At 37.3% G+C, this 20717-nt stretch overlaps 1 protein-coding gene across 2 annotated transcripts in view; it reads right to left on the bottom strand.

Annotated features, from left to right (window-relative positions):
• prkaa2 (protein kinase, AMP-activated, alpha 2 catalytic subunit) overlaps positions 1-20504 on the bottom strand; it is a 34721-nt gene extending 14217 nt beyond the window's left edge. Inside the window, exons 1-3 of one of the 2 annotated variants that reach the window (XM_067417166.1) lie at positions 20304-20504; positions 11845-11986; positions 347-440 (exon numbers count right to left, since the gene is read on the bottom strand). In XM_067417166.1, the coding sequence (XP_067273267.1) occupies positions 347-440; positions 11845-11986; positions 20304-20397 (330 nt within the window). In that variant the 5' untranslated portion in view covers positions 20398-20504. Of the gene's footprint in view, positions 1-346; positions 441-11844; positions 11987-12691; positions 12796-20303 lie in introns of those variants that run through there. The other variant, XM_067417167.1, reaches the window with a different exon arrangement.
• Positions 20505-20717: the final 213 nt, after the last annotated feature.

Raw genomic sequence — 20717 nt, 5'->3', positions numbered from 1 at the left:
AGCTAGATCCCCATAACCCCAACAGGTTTGGAAGATTTAAAGGTTAATCCATGCTCAAATCCAGAGCCACAAAAGCAAGTTAATGGTCCTGAGGCTCATAAAGCAGTTTCGAGCTATTAGGTGACTAACACAGAATATAATCAGCTGTATTTCTTAATAATGGGAAAGTCATGTTTACATAATTGAATATGTCCTGTTATGTAGAACACAATTAATTGTAATGTTCAGTCATTTTCCAAATTATGTAAAGTTTGCAACTTTGGCGAATCATGATTCCCACATGATTCTAAGAACCTAATAGCCTACAGCTGACTTTATTAGCAAGAGCTCGTCAAATGATTCTTACCCTTCCATGCTTACAAATGTAGTCAAAGAGTTCCCCTCCAGACACATATTCCATCACCATGAAGAAGTCTGTAGGAGTGCTGATCACCTGATACCTGAAACACACCAGAGAAAAGAACCACAGAAACTCAACAAGATACTTTAATGTTGGTGCTTTCATCATACATCAGTACAGAGCTCAACAATAAGGATGGCCAATGGCTGGGGGGACACTGTCTTGATTGTGTACATGTGTTTTTATACCCTGCAGAGTGAAACATCTGGATTTCTGTGATATGTGAAACAATGTTAATCGCAAATTCAGCTGACTTATATAAGTTATCTTCTTGATTTGTGGTCTTGTAAGTATCAACTGTAATAAGTTGTAAACTCCTTGACATTGTTTTCCAGCAAAAGTGAGTTTATAAATGTTATTGTCATGATGTTACATTATATACATTATATAATTTCCAGCTATAACAAAAAACCTTACAAATGATTTGTTAATGTAAAGTAACGTAATGTGATCACCATCATTAATGTTGTAGCATACTTTTCGCATTACAATCGATTTGCAACCCATGAAATCCTGCCCGAGAACTTCTCACCAAATACTGCTATGCTGTTTCACAAAATATATCACATTATGGAGGTCAAATGTATTAGAAATGTCATCATGTGCTCAATAAAAACTCAACAGAAATTAATAGTTGGGGGGGGGGGGGTGAAACACTCAGTTTCAGTCAATCTTGAGTACCTATAGAGTAGTATTGCATCCTTCATATCTCCGAAAAGTCTTTAGTTTTATTATATTTATAAAAGAAATATAGGCTGTACCGAGTCTTTCCGGAAAAAAACGAGCGCCTGGAGGCGTATCGTGTGGGCGGAGCTAAAGAATGACGAGTGAGCACAAAGCGGTGACGTCCTCAAGCGTGGAGAAGAAAACGTTACCCTAAATCAGATTCAACTAATATGATATGATCCAAAATCAGATCCGGAGGCTGAAATAAATTGAACAGGAGAAGCAACAACATCAGGACGTCCGTCTCTGTAGTATGTACTATATTTAGTGGGCTGTCAACATTTGTGTGTGTTTACTCGCAGTTTATGAGGACATGATTCGGTTTATGGACTTTTGTATGCGACTAAACCTTAGCAGTAGCAAGCAAAGCGGTTTTGCACGTCAGACTAGTGTAACGTTATAAATAGAACAACATTATACATGATTGTGTTGTTTACTGATGTTTACTCACGCGACGATAGCCAACAGCATAGACATTTGAAGCAGTTTTACTCACCGCCTGCTTCCAAAGCACGACCGCGAACCTTTATCGCTGGGACCGCTCCGTCAAAAACACACTTTTTTGGTAACTGTTGATTTCGTGAAGTCCTGACAGCAGTGACCGTGGAGATCCACTTTTGCGACACGACTGAAGCAATATTGTGAAGCTTCCCGTCATTTCTGTGTTCAAATCGGTTCAAATGCAGCGCTGCCTTCCCGGAATGATGTGCGGCCGCGTTAAAGTCGTTTGATGTCACCCATAGGAATAAAGTGGAGCGCGGCGCGACCATAGGGCACGACAGAAGTGTTCACGGACGAGTGGATCTGCAGCTGAAGGAGTGTTTATGGGCGTGCATTTGCTCTCTCGCCTCTAGTCACGTGCGCGCGCACCCTACCGGGAGAAGAGCCCGTACGGCCCATACAAGGACCTTCCACTCTATCGACGTCAAGCCGACCCATACTCGAAAAAAACTCTCCGAAACTTGTGAGAAACCGGAAGGAGTATTTTTGACACAGAAATACTCCGTCAAACGTCCAACATTAGTTTTTGAAACTTTGTCTATGTTTAGGATGGGAATCCAAGTCTTTAACAGTGTAAAAAGCTCAGCATGCATGAAACAGCATTTCACCCCCCCTTAATAAAATCTCTATTAACACTTTTTTAAATTAAATTGAATTTGTCGGCAATAAGAGCATCAGCATGTTTAGGAATGTTAAGCGACAGTTCTTGGAAACAGAAATGTTGATGAAGGTCAGAAAACCTGCTGGCAGTCTGTTTTGTTGCTGTCCCTGTTGATATTCAACAGAAGAGCCCTTGGGAGACAGCCTTTCAAACTGCAGTAGAGAAGGACAAGGCCTGTATTCCTCAGAGGGGCTAATATGGAGAATACTGAAAGAGTCTGAGATACCTGATGTGATATTCAATAAACATAAATGTTACTTTACAAAAAAAACAATCATTAAAAAAAGAATGATAAAAGGAGAGAAAAAAACATGCTCTCAAAACAGTGCAAATACACAGAGAAACACATACAAAAGCACAGCAGAGGCTTAGCATGGAATGTGCCTAGAAAACAATATGAATGAGGATTAAGTGAGAGTAGAAAAAATGAGAAAAGTGATTGAGACATGAGAGGATAAGAAGATATGTTATCTGATCAGAACAACCCTAAAATGTGCAGAACAAGAAACTACCCATTTAAAATGCAGCTACATTTGTACATTCCCTTCAAATTAAAGCAGTAATGAACTGTGTTGTTTTATTTTTTTTATGATGTTTCCTGGGGTGCACATATAATGTTCGAATGCTTTTTACAGCAAAAATTGTCATTATTTATAAATAAAAGGCATTTTTCCAACCCTGATTTTAGCCCTCTGGTTTGAACACTGTTTTCATAGGCGTATCTGCTGTGAGAGTTTAGTGTAAACGCCCAATGCTGTGATTGGCTTTCCATTTGTAATAGCTAAGTATTACCTCTCTTTTTGCACGTTTCTACTATTACATCTCTAATGGTTAACTAATCATGTAAAGTGTTGCATTTAGATCTATGGCACTATATTTAGTTCTATTGCATTATATTAAGATCGTGGCATGAAAGGTTGCAAAGATAACCGTTATAGCCGATCACAGAGATGCTGAGCAAATGAAAGCAGTGGTCTCGTCATTGCAACTCAGTTTATGTACACTAACGAATGTTTTCATCTTCACTAACAGTGCAAATGACACACAGATTGATTTACTGACACACAGAGAAACAACATCGGACTGTACATGAATCATTACATTTCAGACCAGGCATTAGAATTAACACAGTTACTTAAATGTTGCATTAAGCCAGCGACACACTGAGCGCCTCGGCTGCGTGATGTGTCCGTTTTTATTTCGGCTCCCATGTTAACAGGTTAGAGCTTGCAGACTGCCTGCGTGAAACTGCCTGCTATTTCTCAAGCATGCTAGAAATAGAACCGACGCCTAGTTTTCAATAAAAAAAGCGTTTCCAGGCAAAATAGAATACATATTAATAGATGACATTTTGATGTTTGAAAGTCTCTAGTTAACATAAATGCAGATATAGGCCTAATTGTAAAAAATAAAAAAATAAAACAATTATCGATTTTGAAATATTGCACCTGTCACTAGAGAACAAAATATTCTGTAGCATATTTTGCTGCTTATACTGCAGACAATATTTTTGCTATACACTGTAAAAAATATTGTTGGTTTAACTTAAAAAAGTAAGTTTTAACTTAAAAATGTATGTTGCCTTAACAGTTTGAGTTTATTGAAATAAAAAAAAATAGTTGATACAAGGAAACTCAAAATATAAACTCAATAGAAAAATAGAAACTCAAAATATTATTGTATCTAAACCAAATAAAAAATTTGATAAATAATCAATTTGTCATGTTTCACTGCGTCATCACAAATAAAACACACAATTCCCAAATATGCTTACAAAATATTTGAATAATATTTGATTAAAGGTTGATGGTTCTCAAAAATGTTCATTGTCTTAACTCACATTTGTAATTTCAATGAACTCAAAATATTAAGGCAACCAGGTAAATAATAATAAATAAATAAAAATGTTTACAGTGTATCAGTAGGCTATAGATTTATGTTTAACATGAAGTATAGGCCTTTCCTGTATGTCACGTCAGCGTCAGACACGTTTGTGGTGTGTAAAGAAATAGAAAATGCCATGCAGCCGCCATGCGGCTGACATGCAACAGAAACGCCACACTCACGCCACAAAGCCAGTGTGTCGCCAGCCTTACTGTCATGCCCAGGCACTGCACAATATTTTCGTAATTGTCAATGGCACGTTTATCGCTTGGTAGCTCGATCTGGTCTAACACTAGGCCTGTTAGGCTACCTATTCTATTGAGTGTTACACGCAAATCGGTGGGCGGGGCTAAAAAGGCAGTGATGAAGTAGGCGTTGATCTTCTTTTGCAGAGGCGGGGCTTGCCTCCCTTTGACATCAAAGATCCCCAATTTGAAAAACCTGCCATTTGCTGGGAATGGTGTCAATAAAAGCTTTTATTGGACTAACAAGGGCGTTTTCAGTACTAAAACTTACAGGATATTCTTATAGTATGATGACCTCTTTATGTCAAAAGCTAATTTTTGAAAATGTGATTTCTCAGTTCATGACCCCTTTAAAATATCTAATGTATTTGGTTGTCTTTGCACTTTTGTTATGTAACTTTTAGACTGTGTCCAAAACCTGGAAATGCTACCTTCGGAGGACACATTGGAAGGCAGGAAGTCATCAAGCAACGTCCGAATCTAATGTTTACTTCACTTCCTGTCTCCTGATAGACCTTCATCTGAACATTATAACAGTCTACTACAGTACAGTCTACTAATGACTGGTAGTTGATGTTGCAAAGTTACTTATATTCAGTAGAATGTTTAAAGGTCCCGTTCTTCGCGATTCCATCTTTCAAACTTTAGTTAGTGTGAAATGTTGCTGTTAGAGCATAAATAATACCTGTAAAATTATAAAGCTCAAAGTTCAATGCCAAGCAAGATATTTTTTTTAACAGAAGTTGCCTTTCAAAGCGTACAGCGAACGGCCGGTTTGGACTACAGCAGGAAGTGCAGGGATGTAATGATGTCACTTGAACCGTTTGTTGACTAACCCTCCGCCCACGAGAACACGGAAAAAAGGGGGCGTGGTCTTGTTGCTCTCCCACGTGGAGAAGAGCGCGCATTCAGCACTTGCATCTCCCCGTTATGGTAAGAGGCGGGACCTTTCCGGGCAAAGTGCGCTAAGCTGCTGTCCAATCACAACACGGGAAGCGCTGGCCCAATCAGAACTCGTTACGTGTTTCTGAAGGAGGGACTTCATAGAACAAGGAAATCATCAGGCCGTTTTTAGGACAGAGAAAACAGTGCTGTACAGATAAGTAAATTGTGTGAAAAATACTGTGTTTTTTTACAAGCGAAATATGAACTCATGTTATATTGCACACTGTAAACATAATCAAAGCTTCGAAAACATGCGAAGAATGGGACCTTTAAAGTACACCATTGAAATAAAGTGTAACCATGTAATCTATTAAATGCAATCTGGAAATCCCCAAAGTGTCTGTACAATGTGTTCCTTTATTCATTTGTAGAGCGTGTTTTGTGTATTGTTTTATATATAGGCTTGGCTAATCAGTATAGGCTACAACTCTTCCTAAATCATACAAATGCTAAAATTTAAAAATGTCTACACAATAAAACCAATTTGGGTTTACAATAAAACCCATATTGAAACTGTTTCACTGAGACTGAGATCCTTAGTTGTGACCCATTGAAATTTTCAAAAGGTCTTATATATATATATATATATTAAATTTAAATGTGATTGTTTGTATATTTAACCAATACAAACATTAAAATATGCAATATGAAATGTTCAAATAAAAGCATTTTATTTATAAAATACAAGATTTGGACTTCAAAATGTCTTTTTCCAAAGGGTACATCTTGGAAAAAAAATAAATAAATAAATAAATAAATATATATAATTGCCATACCCTAAAAACACCCTGTAGCCCATCTGATTTATCAATTAGGCTATTATCTCATTTTATTACACGGCTCTGTGAAATACTTGATACTGATTGGTCAATCGCGCATTCCAGCGGTACGTTATTTCCAGATAACACCCGCTCATACGGGTACTACGAGTTACTTGACCGGTACTACTTCTATGCTTAACGCTGGCGCCATCTTGTGGCTTAAACAGTCGTGGGTTACACTGGAAGACATCAAGGCAGGTTTCCTTTATAACGTTTTTAATATAGATCTTTTTCTTACACAAACGCATCGATTCGAATCAGAAGGCTCTGTTAACCCATCGGAGTCGTGTGGAGCACGTTATTTGACGGACAGCTGCATTTTTTATGGACTTCAAACACAACTACAACAACTGCTGGGATTAACGTTAGCCTGGACTTTTTAAATATAACTCCGATTATATTTGTCTGAAAGAAGAATGTCATATACACCTACGATAACTTGAGGGTGAGTAAATCATAGGCTTGGTTTCATTTTTGGGTGAACTAACCCTTTCAGCATTCATTTTCAACATTTAGCAAGGGCATATGGCAAATCTTCAGCAATATATAAAGGCTTAAAGCAGGTTGGAACTGTTTTCCTTCGCGGAAGCTTTGTGTAAGAGCTAATAAAATATTTAATCTTGAGACAATATTTTGTGTCTAATAATTATTTATTTGAGACTAGTAGCCGTGTAATAAGCGGGATAATGTACACCCAGCCGGTTTTTATCGCAGAATAAACCCCTTCAGAGTGATGCAAGACCCCTCCGCTTCGCGTCGGGGTCCTGATCACTCTGTCGGGGTTTATTCTGCGATAAAAACCGGCTGGGTGTACATTATCCCTTACATCTCATACTGCAAACCATGTAGCCTACAAAAAATGTCATTAAGTGAAATCTGGGTACCATCTTGCATTTTAAAATCACGTACGTTGGAAATTTGGTCCAGTCATGACAGTCACGTGGGTCTTAGACTTAAGCTAAGCGTTGTAGTCTTTTTTGATCTTCTAACATTACACTGACACACCATAGTTCTTGGCACACTCGTTTTACCTGTATTTGGCGCAGCCTATTGTTGAGGGTGAATTATGGACATGTAAAAGTCTAGACCCTGAATATAAGACACGTTTTTTCAGGTGTATTGATAAGAAAATCATCTTAAAGGTGCACTATGTAGTATTTTTGCAGTAAAATATCCAAAAACCGCCAGGCCAGTGTTATATATTTTGTTCAGTTCTTACAATATTACAAATGTTTCCAACTATTTGCAAATTGTGAGAAAATTGCTATTTTAACCAAGGAGCCGGGACATCTGAGGGAGTCGCCTGTAAATTATGTCATATCTGCGTTACCCTCGGTTTAGAGTTTTATTTGGCAGAAACGCTTTACTCAGCAGTGTGAACAACTGTCACAGCAGCAGTGGTGGAAAGAGTATTGAAAAAGCATACTCAAGTAGAAGTACTGTTACTTGTCAAAAAATTTAGTAATTTTAGTAGAGTGAAAGTACTCTAGTGTCCTAAATACAACTCAAAGTAGGAGTAAAAAGTAGTCCTTTTTAAAAGTACTCAAGAGTAGTGAGTAGTGGGTATTTTGCTATGAATGTTAGTCCACCCTGTTAGTTATACCCTGCAAATTAAAAATGTAGCTTACTCTTTTATGGATGATTCTCAGTAATATCACCAAAAAATATTTCAATATTTCTTTCAATATTTATTGTTATTTTTGACTGTTGGCACAAAAAATTCAGCCATGTAATATTTGAGAAATCAACCAATAATCTGGTAACATTTATGACAACCATTCTGTAGAGGTTTTCTTGCGGTTAAATAAAAAAGGTTGCAAAGCGTTGTACATTAACAATTTTACGTAAAAAAATATATTTAAAAATATATATATTTTCAAAGAAAAGTTCTTTCTTTTCAAGATGCATTCGTTGTTCTGCTTTAATTTCAATGGACGTTTTCTCTTTAAAAAGAATAGAAATCAGAATCGAGTAACTTGAGTAACATCGAGTAAATGGTTTTCATCACTGATTATTTTAGCTTGCAATTAAAAAAATTAACCTGATTTAAATATAAATCTGATGTTTTATAAAAGTTATTTGCTATATAGATGGCCTACAATTTTAAATTGCCATGTGAGAACACATTACATTAAAATATGCACTTCAATAAGCTGACAGAAAGCAGGTTTAATGCATTTACATGTTAAACGAAATCGATGTCAGGGACAAAAATCTAGCAGTGACGATCGGTTAATGCCTAATGCACTCTGAAGCCTGGCAAACAATCGAGCTAAATGAAGAGTTTCCAGCAGATGGCACCGCGAGCTTGTGCATCGATAACAGAATAGGTACCATTTATGCATGTATTAGAAAATGTAATATTCTGCGGTCCATTTGTAGTAATTGTTTAAGGCGATTTGACGATTTCAGTCATCATCATACAGTAGCCAGCGCTTAGCCCCTTTCATAAAGCGCACGTACCTCTCACTCTAGGCTGGTCGCTATGGTTGATTTGACAGGAGTCGCACGTGTGACGCATGGAGACGCAGGATTGATTATTCGTCTTAGCCAATCACGCTGACAGGGAAAATAAATAAACATAATGTAGCGACGGCAGATTTAGGGAAAATAGCTCAGTAAAAGTACCTATACAGCACTTAAAATCCACTCAATTAAAAGTACAGTTTTTAAACTACTTAAAAAGTACAATTCCTGAGAAAAAGTACTCAATTAGAGTAACGAGAGTATTTGTAATTCGTTACTTTATACAACTGCAGAGCAGCCGCTGAGCGAACGCACAGAGTAACGTCATAACATCATTTTAAACACACTTAAATGTATCTAATATGATAAAGAGAGCTGTGTTACCTCATACTCATGACTGGAAAAGCGGAAATGGTGCTGTGCTGGCGACTTTGTCCTGTCATAATAAAAGTCCTCGCTGCTCACGAGCCGTGTGTTCGGCAACAATCACTCCAGCAGCCGTGCTCAGCTCCTTCAACACTCGGTCCTGCTCTGCTTCATACTACAGTAACGTTAATAATCACATCCATGAACATCAGTCCTATCCTGATTCTTTTCCACCGGCTGTGAGCTGAAGACCACATGTCCCAAGACTCTGAGCTCAAACTTGGCATCATCAAACTACGCCTTTGTTTTGAATAGGTGCCGTCTAGCGGATCGAAAAGTTACATAGTGCAGATTTAAAAAGCATCTTATAATCAGAACAATATAGTATATTTTTATATAGCTGTTTCCCACCCTGTCTCTAAAGAGGCACGTTTAATTTTCACCACCCATGTCCATTGGGCTTATATATATATAATAAGATATATATATATATATATATATATATATATATATATATATATATATGTTTTATTATTTATTCATATCAATTTAATTTGTATATCACAATAACACCAGAAATGTGAGGATTTCAGAAAAGGCTATTTAAAGGGTTAGTTCACCCAAAAATGAAAATGCTGTCCTTAATTACTCACCCTCATGTCGTTCCAAGCCCGTAAGACATTCGTTCACCTTTGTAACACAAATGAAGATATTTTTGATAAAATCCAAGAGCTCTCAGACCCCTCCGTAAACAGCTGTTTAACTACCACGTCAATGTCCAGAATGGTAGTAAAGACATTGTTAAAATCGTCCATCTGACTCGAGTGGTTCAACCTTAATTTTATGAAGCGGCGAGAATACTTTTAGCGAACAAAAAAGTTATTCTAATCTGTGTCAGACTCTTAGGGCTTTTCACACCTGAAAGTCCGCGCCAAGGTCCGAACCAAAGGTGTTATGATTTATTGTATACATTTGGTTCGTTTTGGTTTGCTTTCACATTGCAGTTACGTCAGCGCACCAAAGAACTTTACATGACGCATTTGCTCCCTGTCGTCATCATCTATGCGGGCTGCATCTCAACATTGATTGGTTTGTTAGCGGACGTGCGTTTGACGTCAGTATGTTGTCAATTCAGCAGGTAACTTTGACAAGATTCACCAAATGAACGTCCTCGTTGTGCAAACATTTTATCGGCGCCGACAGGAGAGGAGAAGATAGGCTTTTTAGCCAAACAATGTATTATGTTTTATAGTTATGTTTAAATATTATAATGTTATTTTTTAAATTTCATCTAGGCTATATTGATTATGAAACACGCACAGATGTGCAATATATGTCAAAGACATCGGGTCAGAAATGATTTTGATCACTTCATTAAGTTTTGTTTTGTAGAAAGCTTTGTATAAATTGTATTTTAATTATAATAAATGTTTCATCATTTGCCTAAATTTAATAAATAAGTTTTAATAAATAATATAGCAGACAAACCATGACGGAGCAATCATTTGCGTTGCACATGAACTGGAGCGGTCTCATAAATAAACCGTAACTCAGCATACATGCTATGTGTCTCACAGACATGAGAAATATATATATCGTCAAGCAGAGCACGCTGTTCACGCGAGCTGACTACACAAGCGGTTCTGTTTCAAATGCTGCGCGCTCCATCACTGCATGTGCTGTGAGTTTTTTCACTAATCCTACACCCGAACTTCCTGTAAATGGTCTGAAATTCCGAACTATACAGGAAATGCTTTCACACAAGAAAAGAACCAAACCTTTGTTCAGTTTGGTCCGGACCGAGACTACCTCTTTTCGTCAGACCAAATTTCGTCTGTTTGGTCCAGACCATGGTCCGAGGGAGGTTTCACACCTGTAATTTTGGTTCGTACCAAACTGAAAAGTCCAAAAATCCGGACCAAACAAGGTAGGTGTGAAAGCACCCTTACTCTGTTGACAGTGCAACACTTCCTAGTTCCACGGCAGAACGACTCGTGCGAATGCGTAATGGTGCTCACGTGAACAGGGTCGGCCAATGGTCAGCTGGCGTTCTGAAGCGCAGCACAGCTCACACTACGTCAATGGCGTAAGAGTCTGACACAGACTAGAAGAAATTGTTGAATGAGGTCATTATTTTGTTTTGTTTTTAAAAACAAAAAGTATTCTCTTCATACTTGCTTCATAAAATTAAGGTCTTGACTACCTTTCAAGGCCTTGAAAGTGGTCCGTAAATTGTTCAAAGAGCCTTTTGGATTTTATCAAAAATATTTTAATTCTTACGGGTTTGGAATTAATGACAGCATTTTTATTTTTGGGTGAACTATCCCTTTAATAAATGTTTGTTTTGAATTGGGGAGCTTGTGTATGCTTTGCTGGAGAACATAATTGCTATACCAGCTTTCAGCACACACCAGATTGGACCAGCATGGAAATGTAAGAAGGTCAAAGCTGGTATTTTCAGTTGGACTCATTAAAATCAATTATCCGTACATGTCTAACCACATAGGAAAAACATCTGTTCCGTCACTTTCAATCAATTCATTGAGGTATTTGCCCACAAAAATATTCAAAATTCTTACCCTTAGCGATGTTAAATCTCACAAATACTGACACATAATAAGCACATAAAATCAGCACGTGTAATGATCCTTGTAATACTTGTAATAAGTTTTAAGTGCACCATATTAAATTCTTCTGAAATTGCAGTTAAAATACTTAAAGCTTCTTAAATTATTTAAGAAGCTAAAGCCATCAGTTAACCCAGCGTACAAATTATTTTGCTTGGATTTTGTTGATGTTGATTGCCTATTTTATGTGTGATTCACTCACAGCTTAATGATGTGTGGATGTCTGAAGAGCTTAAGGTTCTGAATCTCTCGCTTGATTTTCCCCACAACATCGAGACTGCGGATCTTCTGTCTGTTGAGGATCTTCACAGCAACTTTGTGTCCTGTTAGCTGGTGCTCTCCAACTGTTGGCCAAACACACATACACACATCAATGAAGACTCAGCTGAAATACCATCACCAGCAGTTAGGTTATTGTAAACACCGCTGATGAAAGATGCGTTGTGTTCCAAAGAAAGCAAGCAATCAACGCTGCGGGCCAGCGACCTCCAAAACAAACCATCTAAGAAAACAAAGAAAGAGGGAAGACTTACATTTCAGGTCTGAGCCCTCCATTCAAACAAACAAAACCTGATCTACCCCGAGTTTAGACTTTCATATACTGGCCTTAAGACAATTGCTTGTATAGTATTAGACACTGCTCTCTTTTGAGCAAAATGTATGAAAGAAGCAAATACCCAAATTTGTTTGGTTTGATATATTATCAGTCTTGCACATTATTGTAATAAGTAAGATTACATATTTCTCGCCCCCAAACCATCCCAACCCACCCCCCGCCCCCCGCGCCAACCAATACCGTATTTTGAGTGTCCACAGACTCTACATTCACTGCCTGAGCTATGAAGAAATAATGAATGGCTTGTCAGTTAATAGAGCTGCACGCACAGCAAAGCCTCTATTAATGTCTACTAACAGTTGGGGTCACTTGCAAACAAATGTGCCTCCCTCCGCTGTGGATATTTAAGTCATGAGACCCTGAGCATGCCGTATGGAGGGAGATTAAAGGGGTAGTTCACCCAAAAATTACAATTTGATGTTGATCTGCTTACCCCAAGGGCATCCAAGATGTAGGTGTGTTTGTTTCTTCAGAAGAACACAAATGAAGATTTTTAACTCCAACCGTTGCTGTGCCAGTCGTATAATGCATGTCAATGAATGGGGTATAATTCTATGAAAGTAAAAAAAAACACATAGACATACGAATCCAGATTAAACCCTGTGGCTCGTGGCGACACATTGATGTCTTAAGACATGAAATGATTAGTTTCTGTGAGAAACAGAACAGTATTTGTTATATTTTACCCCATATTAGACGAATCTCATTTAGTATTCCCCAGTGCCACTACTTCCGTCGAATAAGGTCAAAATTTGCCTGGTCTTACCAGACTCTTGTACATTTCATTTGTACATAGAGTCTGGCCACTCTCCATTGAAAAGCTTTTATTTCCGCAAAGGCCGGTACGCTGTTGAGGTTTAAAGGAGTATTTCAGTGCTGGGAAGATGAATCTGTATTTAAACTGGGTCATTAATGTAGTAGAAATGTGAAATTATTTTTTAATTTGGTGCTTTCTAGACTGAGAAAAGACAGAAAATGTATTTTTGTCTCATGGGGATGAAAGACAACAATTCCCAGAATGCTTCGCTGCCCTACAAGGCCATTCCCAAAGCAACCGCTACTGGATTACTTAATCACTGATCGCTTTCCCACCGCGACCGCGATCATCTTCATAAAATCAGTTCAGTTAGAGAACAGACACTACAATTAAAAACTGAACGTGTGTGTTCAATATGTGATTTAGCCGCTGAGGGAGTCTCACAGCCCAAAACGCTGCAGGAGTCACATTGACAGTCATGGATGAGCTCGTGATGAGAGCTGAGGTAAACACGACGGCACTCGCGGCATAGATTCACAGCGCATGTTCAGTCTGCTGTGTTTTCAGTTTATGCCTTTGAAAGCTTAACTTTCATAGGAATTAGTTTGAGAAGTTGAAAGACTTACTTTGCTCTGCTGGCCGTAACGTTTAAACATGAATGCCTGAGGCTGCAGCTGCGAGCTGAGTGCTGTGTGATCTCCCATCCCCCACGCGCAAGTTGAAAACATGCGGAAATGGCTCCCTCTGCTGGCTGTAGTCTTTAGCCTCTGGCCAACAATTCCTCCGATGGCGCAAATTGACGATATTTGCGTCATGGGAGGAATTTTTCCAGAAATAAAATGCATAAATCACTTATCTCAGGGCCATATGGGGGGGGGGGGGGGGGGGGGGGGGGAGAGATTGTGTTCGGCAGCGGTGCCACAACGGAATGAATGGTTTCGTTCGCATCTTTCTCCACCGCCATTACTGAACTAAAACTAGCGCATGACATCAACATCAACGTCATCGTTCTCAGCCACTCCCTCTGTTTGCTGATTGGACCGTTAAAAATTTGTTTGGAGAAAACCTAAGAATACACCGCAGTCCCAGACGTAGTACTGAAGGAAAATGAATATTGAGCGGAAGTACGTAGGAGGGCAGATCCAGGCTAGGTCAAAATACCAACGTAATCATATATATTTACCTAGATGCCTCATATGACCAATCAGCACAGGCACTAATGAGGAATATATATATATATATATATATATATATATATATATATATATATATATATATATATATATATATATATATTATATTTATATATATATATATATATATATATATATATATATATATATATATATATATATATATATATATATATATGATCACACCGGTATTTTGACCTTCGGCGGAAGTAATGGCACTGGGGAATACTAGATGAGATTCATCTGATATGAGGTAAAAATAACATAAATAAATACTGTTCGGTTTCTCGCGAGCCACATGGTTTAATATGGATTTGTATGTCTATCTGTTTTTTACTCTTATAGAATTATACCCCATTGACATGCATTATACGACTGGCACAGCAACAGTTGGAGTTAAAAATCTTCATTTGTGTTCTACTGAAGAAACAAACACCCCTACATCTTGGATGCCCTGGGGGTAAGAAGATCAACATCATTTTTTTTTTTTTTTGGGTGAACCCTTTAAGGTCTTTATTCATATCAGCACCCTCTTACAGCTCATGTTGTACAGGCTTTAAAGACAAGGAATAAACCATTTAAGTGTTTTCAGTATTACGGTGGATTATTTGTTAGCTTGCATGCTTTTCCCTGAAAAGTTGCATCACATGAGTGCATTTAAACTCCAGTCATGGGATCTCATTTGGAGCCTGATAAGGATGTTAGATTTCTCGCCTTCATAAAAATCTTAAGACTCTCCTCAAGGTTATTTGCTCTACTAGTCATTGAATTAGGGCTGTACTAGAATAATCGAATATTTGTTTGGTGAGGTGGCATTCGATTTTCAGTTTTGAGATTCGAATAATCTTTTTTTTTTTTTTTCAACACGTGACTTCCATCGCGGACTCATTCTCACTCATGCTTGAAATAATAATAAATTTTAAAAAAACACCGCAACATGCTTTCAATAAAAGCATCGCTCATTTTAAAGATTTAAATTAACAAAAAGTCAGAATAAGACAAAATAAATCCCTTATATAGAATAAAACTAATTGTAATAGATATTACATTTTGTGTCATTTTAAAAACAATTCATTTATTCTTATTCAACTGTTTATAAGCATGCTACCGTGTTCTTTATTTATAACAGTTCGTTGAAATCACTGTGTGTTACTAATTTAATTTCTGTTTTGGGATTCATTTGTTTTAAAGAAAGGTTCGTTATTAATACCTTATTAAAGTTCTTGCTCTCAAAAGACTTTGTGTTTTGTATCACTTGTGCACTGTCCGTTTTCGGAGCATAAACCTGCCCGTGTAATGCATATCGGAAACTGTTCTATTTTAAAGATTATTAAATGTTTATTAATATTTAAAGAATGTGTGCCACCTGATCATATTGCACCAAATGCAACACTGCACTCCACTGGGTCTGCCGCAACACATTGACGATGCCGAAGAGTGAAACGTGAAGTCATGAAAGATGATACAAATGCAAACCGACACTATTATTATGTATTTAGCCCCACCCACCCACCGAAGCTTCGAATATTCGATATTGATTGCCACCTAAGCTTCAAAGCTCAAAAAATGGCATTCGAAACAGCCCTACATTGAATAATAATGCACCTTTTTGTGTGAATGTTAGACATTGGCTTTGCCTCAAGCCTCAAAAAGCAAACTGGCTATATAGACAGCAATAACCCTTGGTAGATGTTGTAACTTCATCATCTGACTGTAAGGAGCATCTTTCTCCATAGAGTGCATTAGAGCCTGCCCCCTTTTTCAGCTGTCCTGTTCCGGAAGTATTGTTTTCCATTAATTTTCCCATAGGTATTTTTTAAAAGTCTTTGTTAAAGAGTTGCAAGCCATGAACCAAGACAATCAGCTACGAGGTGAGTCAAAACACTTCAAACTTTGATTTGAAGCAACAGTTTTTTGTTTTTTTTGTTTTTTTTATCTGACAAAAATACAACTTTAGTAAGGGAAATAACTACAATCCAATAAAGCATTGCGAACAGCATAATCAAATAAAAAAATGGAGAAACATAAAGCTACCCATTTACTGTTGATTATATATATATATATGTATATGTAACGACGATGCACTCATGTCACGATTCGATACACTGTAAAAAAATATTTAGAAAAAAAGTTACCTGGTTGCCTTAAAATTTTGAGTTCATTGAAATTAAAATTTTGAGTTAATACAATGAACATTTTTTGAGATTCGACAACCTTTATTAAAAGATTATTAAAAGATTTTGTAAGCATATTGGGAAATTATGTGTGTGTTATTTCTGATGATGCAGTGAAACATGCCAAATTGTGCTTTTTTCATGATTTATCACATTTTTTATGTGGTTCAGATAGAAAAATATTTTGAGTTTCTATTTATTAAACTAATTTCCTTCATTGTATCAACTCAAATTTTTAATTTCAATAAACTCAAAATTTTAAGGCAACCAGGTTACTTTCTTTTTTAAGTTAAACCAACAAAAAACACCACAATTTTTTTACAGTGTACAACTCACGATACAATGTTATTGCGATACTCCAAGACATATGGTAAAAGGTTAACAAAAATGTACTGTTGATAAAATGCTAAATTTGGTATTGCATTGGGGGTGGAAATGAATAGGCTTGACCATACACAATACAGACTGTCACTATCCACGATTCCATTTTTGTATTGCTATACATGACGTGACACGAGAATATACAAACATTTACGTATTTTGAGATTGTAGAGAAAACGTATTTTGATCGTATATTACATATTTTGAGATTGTAGAGAGATCGACTTGATTATGCCATAATGTAGTTTTTCCAGGACTTTTGCAGTTAAACACGATTATTTTAAAAGATGACAAATGGGGGCTGAGGTCTGTGTCTACTGTTCAAATATGCATTGCGTTATTGTGATATTTTTTTCTACTTAATAAAAATAGCCAAGTATCCTCAAGATTTTTTTTTTTACAAATGTATAGTGGTAGTGCACAAACTCATGTACAGACTTAGACTAGCAGGCTATCTTATTAGCTTAATCAGCAAGAACATGGGTATCCAATCCTGCTCCTAGGGGGAAAATGTAGGCTACTGCAGAGTTTAGAGGCTATCCTAATTAAACACAAATTGAAACAGCTAATCAACGTCTTCAGGATTGCTAGAAACTTCCAGGCAAGTGTTTAGTTTAATCAGCATGTTTTAATGAATTTCTTTAATGAATGATTCAATGACAAATACATTTTTAAAATTAATTTCAAACCACAAACCCCCCACCCCGCTCTTAAATGTTACTTTCAAAAAGTGATTTATTCCATTTTGATCACTAAAATTGACATGTTTACATAGAATAAAGAAATTGCTGTAGCAGTTGCAGCCAGTGTTGCCAAGTCTGTGGTTTTCCTGTGGGATTGGGCTACTTTAACACTGTTACTGTGAGCTGCATGTTTTCCATGTCTGCGGGTTGAAGCGACCCCAATAATTTCATATTTAGCCTCAGGAATATGAATTTTAGCAGGGTAACCCCACCAAAAAATGCAGAATTTATCCCCTCGGAACACTTTTTTTTTTTTTTTTTTTTTTACAGAGGAATCCCCTTGAAACGTGATGTGCTTTTTTTGGGGCTAGTTTTGAGTAGCAATTGGGCAGGTTTTATTGTGAAAACCTGGCACTCCCGGTGACAGCGCACTGTTTCAGAAACCCTCCACCTTCCCCAGCTCCACCTGTATAGAGCTGCTATGGGTAATTGCTATATTGTACAGCCGCAGCAGTGTATATGTGTATATACTGGCAGTAGCAAGTCCCATACTTGCTTTGCACCATCAGCAATAAAAGCAGCAGCAAGCGTAGCAGATCTATTCTGCCAAAGACCAAACATATCAACATCGTCTTGTACATTACAATGCCAAACTTACAAGAGTTATGACATAAGTTCTTTCCCTCATTGAAGTCAGCATGAAACAGAAATTGTAAACTTTTCTTCCCTATTGTGATTCATAATCGAGTGAAATTGCTTCTCGAACAAGGAGGATTGTGAATGGATTAGATTTAAAGGGGTGGTTTCATGCGATTTCACTTTTTGAACTTTAGTTAGTGATTAATGTTGCTGCTTGACCATAAACAGTATCTGCAAAGTTACAGCGCTGAAAGTTCAATGCAAACAGAGATATTGTCTTTTAAAATTATGGCAGTTTATACGGCCGGTTTGGAATACAACCAACTTCTTCCCGGGTTGGTCACATCATAAACCCTTGCTAGTAACCGTAGATGTGACTTATGCCTGTAATGGTAAAGGGTGTGGCGTTTCCGGACAACCTGTACTTGGCACTTCAGCCAATAAAAATACATAAATCTATATTTGGCCATCTAACCGATCTAAGACCATTGCGTTTTTCGGAGGGATGAGCAGGAAGAAAACGTGCCGTTCAAAGGACAGTGGAGACAGCGGTGTGGAATAAAGGTAAAATATAAGAAAAATACAGTGTTTTAAAAAAGAAATATTAAGACATGTTATACTGTGCCCCATAAACACAGGGTGTCAATGATGGCCTTCTGGACAGGGTCGGGTCGACAGCCGAAAAATGAACCAGGCTGCGAGTTTTTAAAAGCCTCAGGAATCTTTTGCAGGTGTTTAGAGTTAATTATTTTATTCAGAAGATTAGGTTAATCGCTCATTTAGAGAACCTTTTCATGATATGCTAATTTTTTGAGATAGGAATTTTGGGTTTTCATGAGCTGTATGCCAAAATCATCAGTATTAAAACAATAAAAGACCTGAAATATTTCAGTTGGTGTGCAATGAATATAAAATATATGAAAGTTAAATTTTTATGATAACATTATGGAAAATAATGAACTTTATCACAATATGCTAAATTTTTTAGAAGGACCTGTATATATATAAAATGTTTTCAAAGATTTTCTAGTTATTTTAAAGTGGTTATGTTCACAGTCTTGAGCCTTTTAGTCTTTTTGTAATATTGAAATATTTTTTTGTGTGCTTAAAATCAATGTTTGCAGTGTTGTGATTTACACTGTATCTGGTTGGTTTAGTTCATGGCTTAAACCAAGATCTTTAAATGTCCCTTTGTGAAAATGAATGCAAAAAAATAGTTTCCGGAATGAAGACCCCTGGAAAAGTGGGTGGGTAGCACTCAATAGTAGGCTAAGGGAATGTTATCAGACACACAGCTGAGCAAGGGCCATTCAGTAAAATGGGAACGCTTGTTTAGGGGGAAAAAATGCTTTCTAGGTAACAGTTAGACCTCTCAGTTTATTTTTATTTTATTTATTTATTTTTATTTATTTTTTGGAATGATGGATTTTTATTGCACATGCAATCTCAGTTAATTTAAAGCGGATTTATGTGCACAGACTAAAGAAAATAATATTGAGTGCATTCATTTTAATGCAACATAGACCGTGCTATATAATAGGTTTTACTTTATTAAATGCGGAGCACGCTCAAACACAAGAGCTAACGTATCCGTGCGAAAGGTCATTCCCAAAATGACCGGCATTCCCACTCGCGCTTAGAATAGAAAATGACTGCAAGGTCAAAGCAATACTGCAAGAAAAATATAAGAACTACGACATTTGTTCCAGTGCTACTTTTACAGTAATCCCCAGTATATACTTTTGAGACAAACGTTTTAAAGATTCAATTATTTGGGAGCTGGAAATGTATTTTTAAGAGCGTAAGTTAGCTCAATATGCCTGCTCGCGCTTCAGGGAGGATGACAGTGCATTAAAATGTGTCAAATACTAAATATATATATAAATACTAAAGGCGTACGTATGTGAAGCCTAAATACTTCCGAAATGCCAGATAGTTCCCCAAATGCTGTGATACTTAACATTTACGCAAACATGATTGCAAGTGCACCGTAACTGTGGTGCTGAATGAATTCCCAGCTCTGCGCCGTATTCACTAAAAGCATACGCACTCTCTGCGCGTGGAGAACGTTAGTGGAGGTTCTTGCTACGCAGTTCATGCTACGTTCATTTTCCACATCGTCCACCGGCAAGTTCAGCACTAGCAACCCTGAAAGCATACGTTCGTACTTCCATTCCATGCAACATCCGAACAAGCATAGTAAATAAATAGACTTAACTCTTCACTTTTCCAAATGTTCCGACTCCCAGCGTGTCTCCGAGGATGTAATGTCCTATCTTTACCCTGCCTTCGTGTTTCTGTTTTTCAGCCATTTTACTATGTGAGATCTACGGGCTGCCTTACAGGAGGCGGGATTGAGCACATGAGGTAGACAGAGCTGTACTAAACTCCTGTAAGTGCTGATCTGAATTCAGCTTCAGAAGAAACTGTAGACTTACAGGCAGTTCTCTGATCAGCTGATAGGCTTTAACTGGCGGTAAGGGGCGGTCGTGGCGTTGTTTGTTTAGGTAAACTAGTGTTCCCCTCACCGATACTGAGCATGACAAATCTCACAAATTTTCCTGCGTTAGTTTTAAATTTAAAACTATTTTCAAAGACGATAACTAGAATGTATACCATTTCATTTAATTTT

The sequence above is a fragment of the Pseudorasbora parva genome, chromosome 15, assembly GCF_024679245.1.
Source record: "Pseudorasbora parva isolate DD20220531a chromosome 15, ASM2467924v1, whole genome shotgun sequence".
NCBI classification, from domain to species: Eukaryota; Metazoa; Chordata; class Actinopteri; order Cypriniformes; family Gobionidae; genus Pseudorasbora; species Pseudorasbora parva.
The sequence above is the reverse complement of the archived record's forward strand: the minus strand, read 5'-3'. Positions and strand labels throughout refer to the sequence as shown.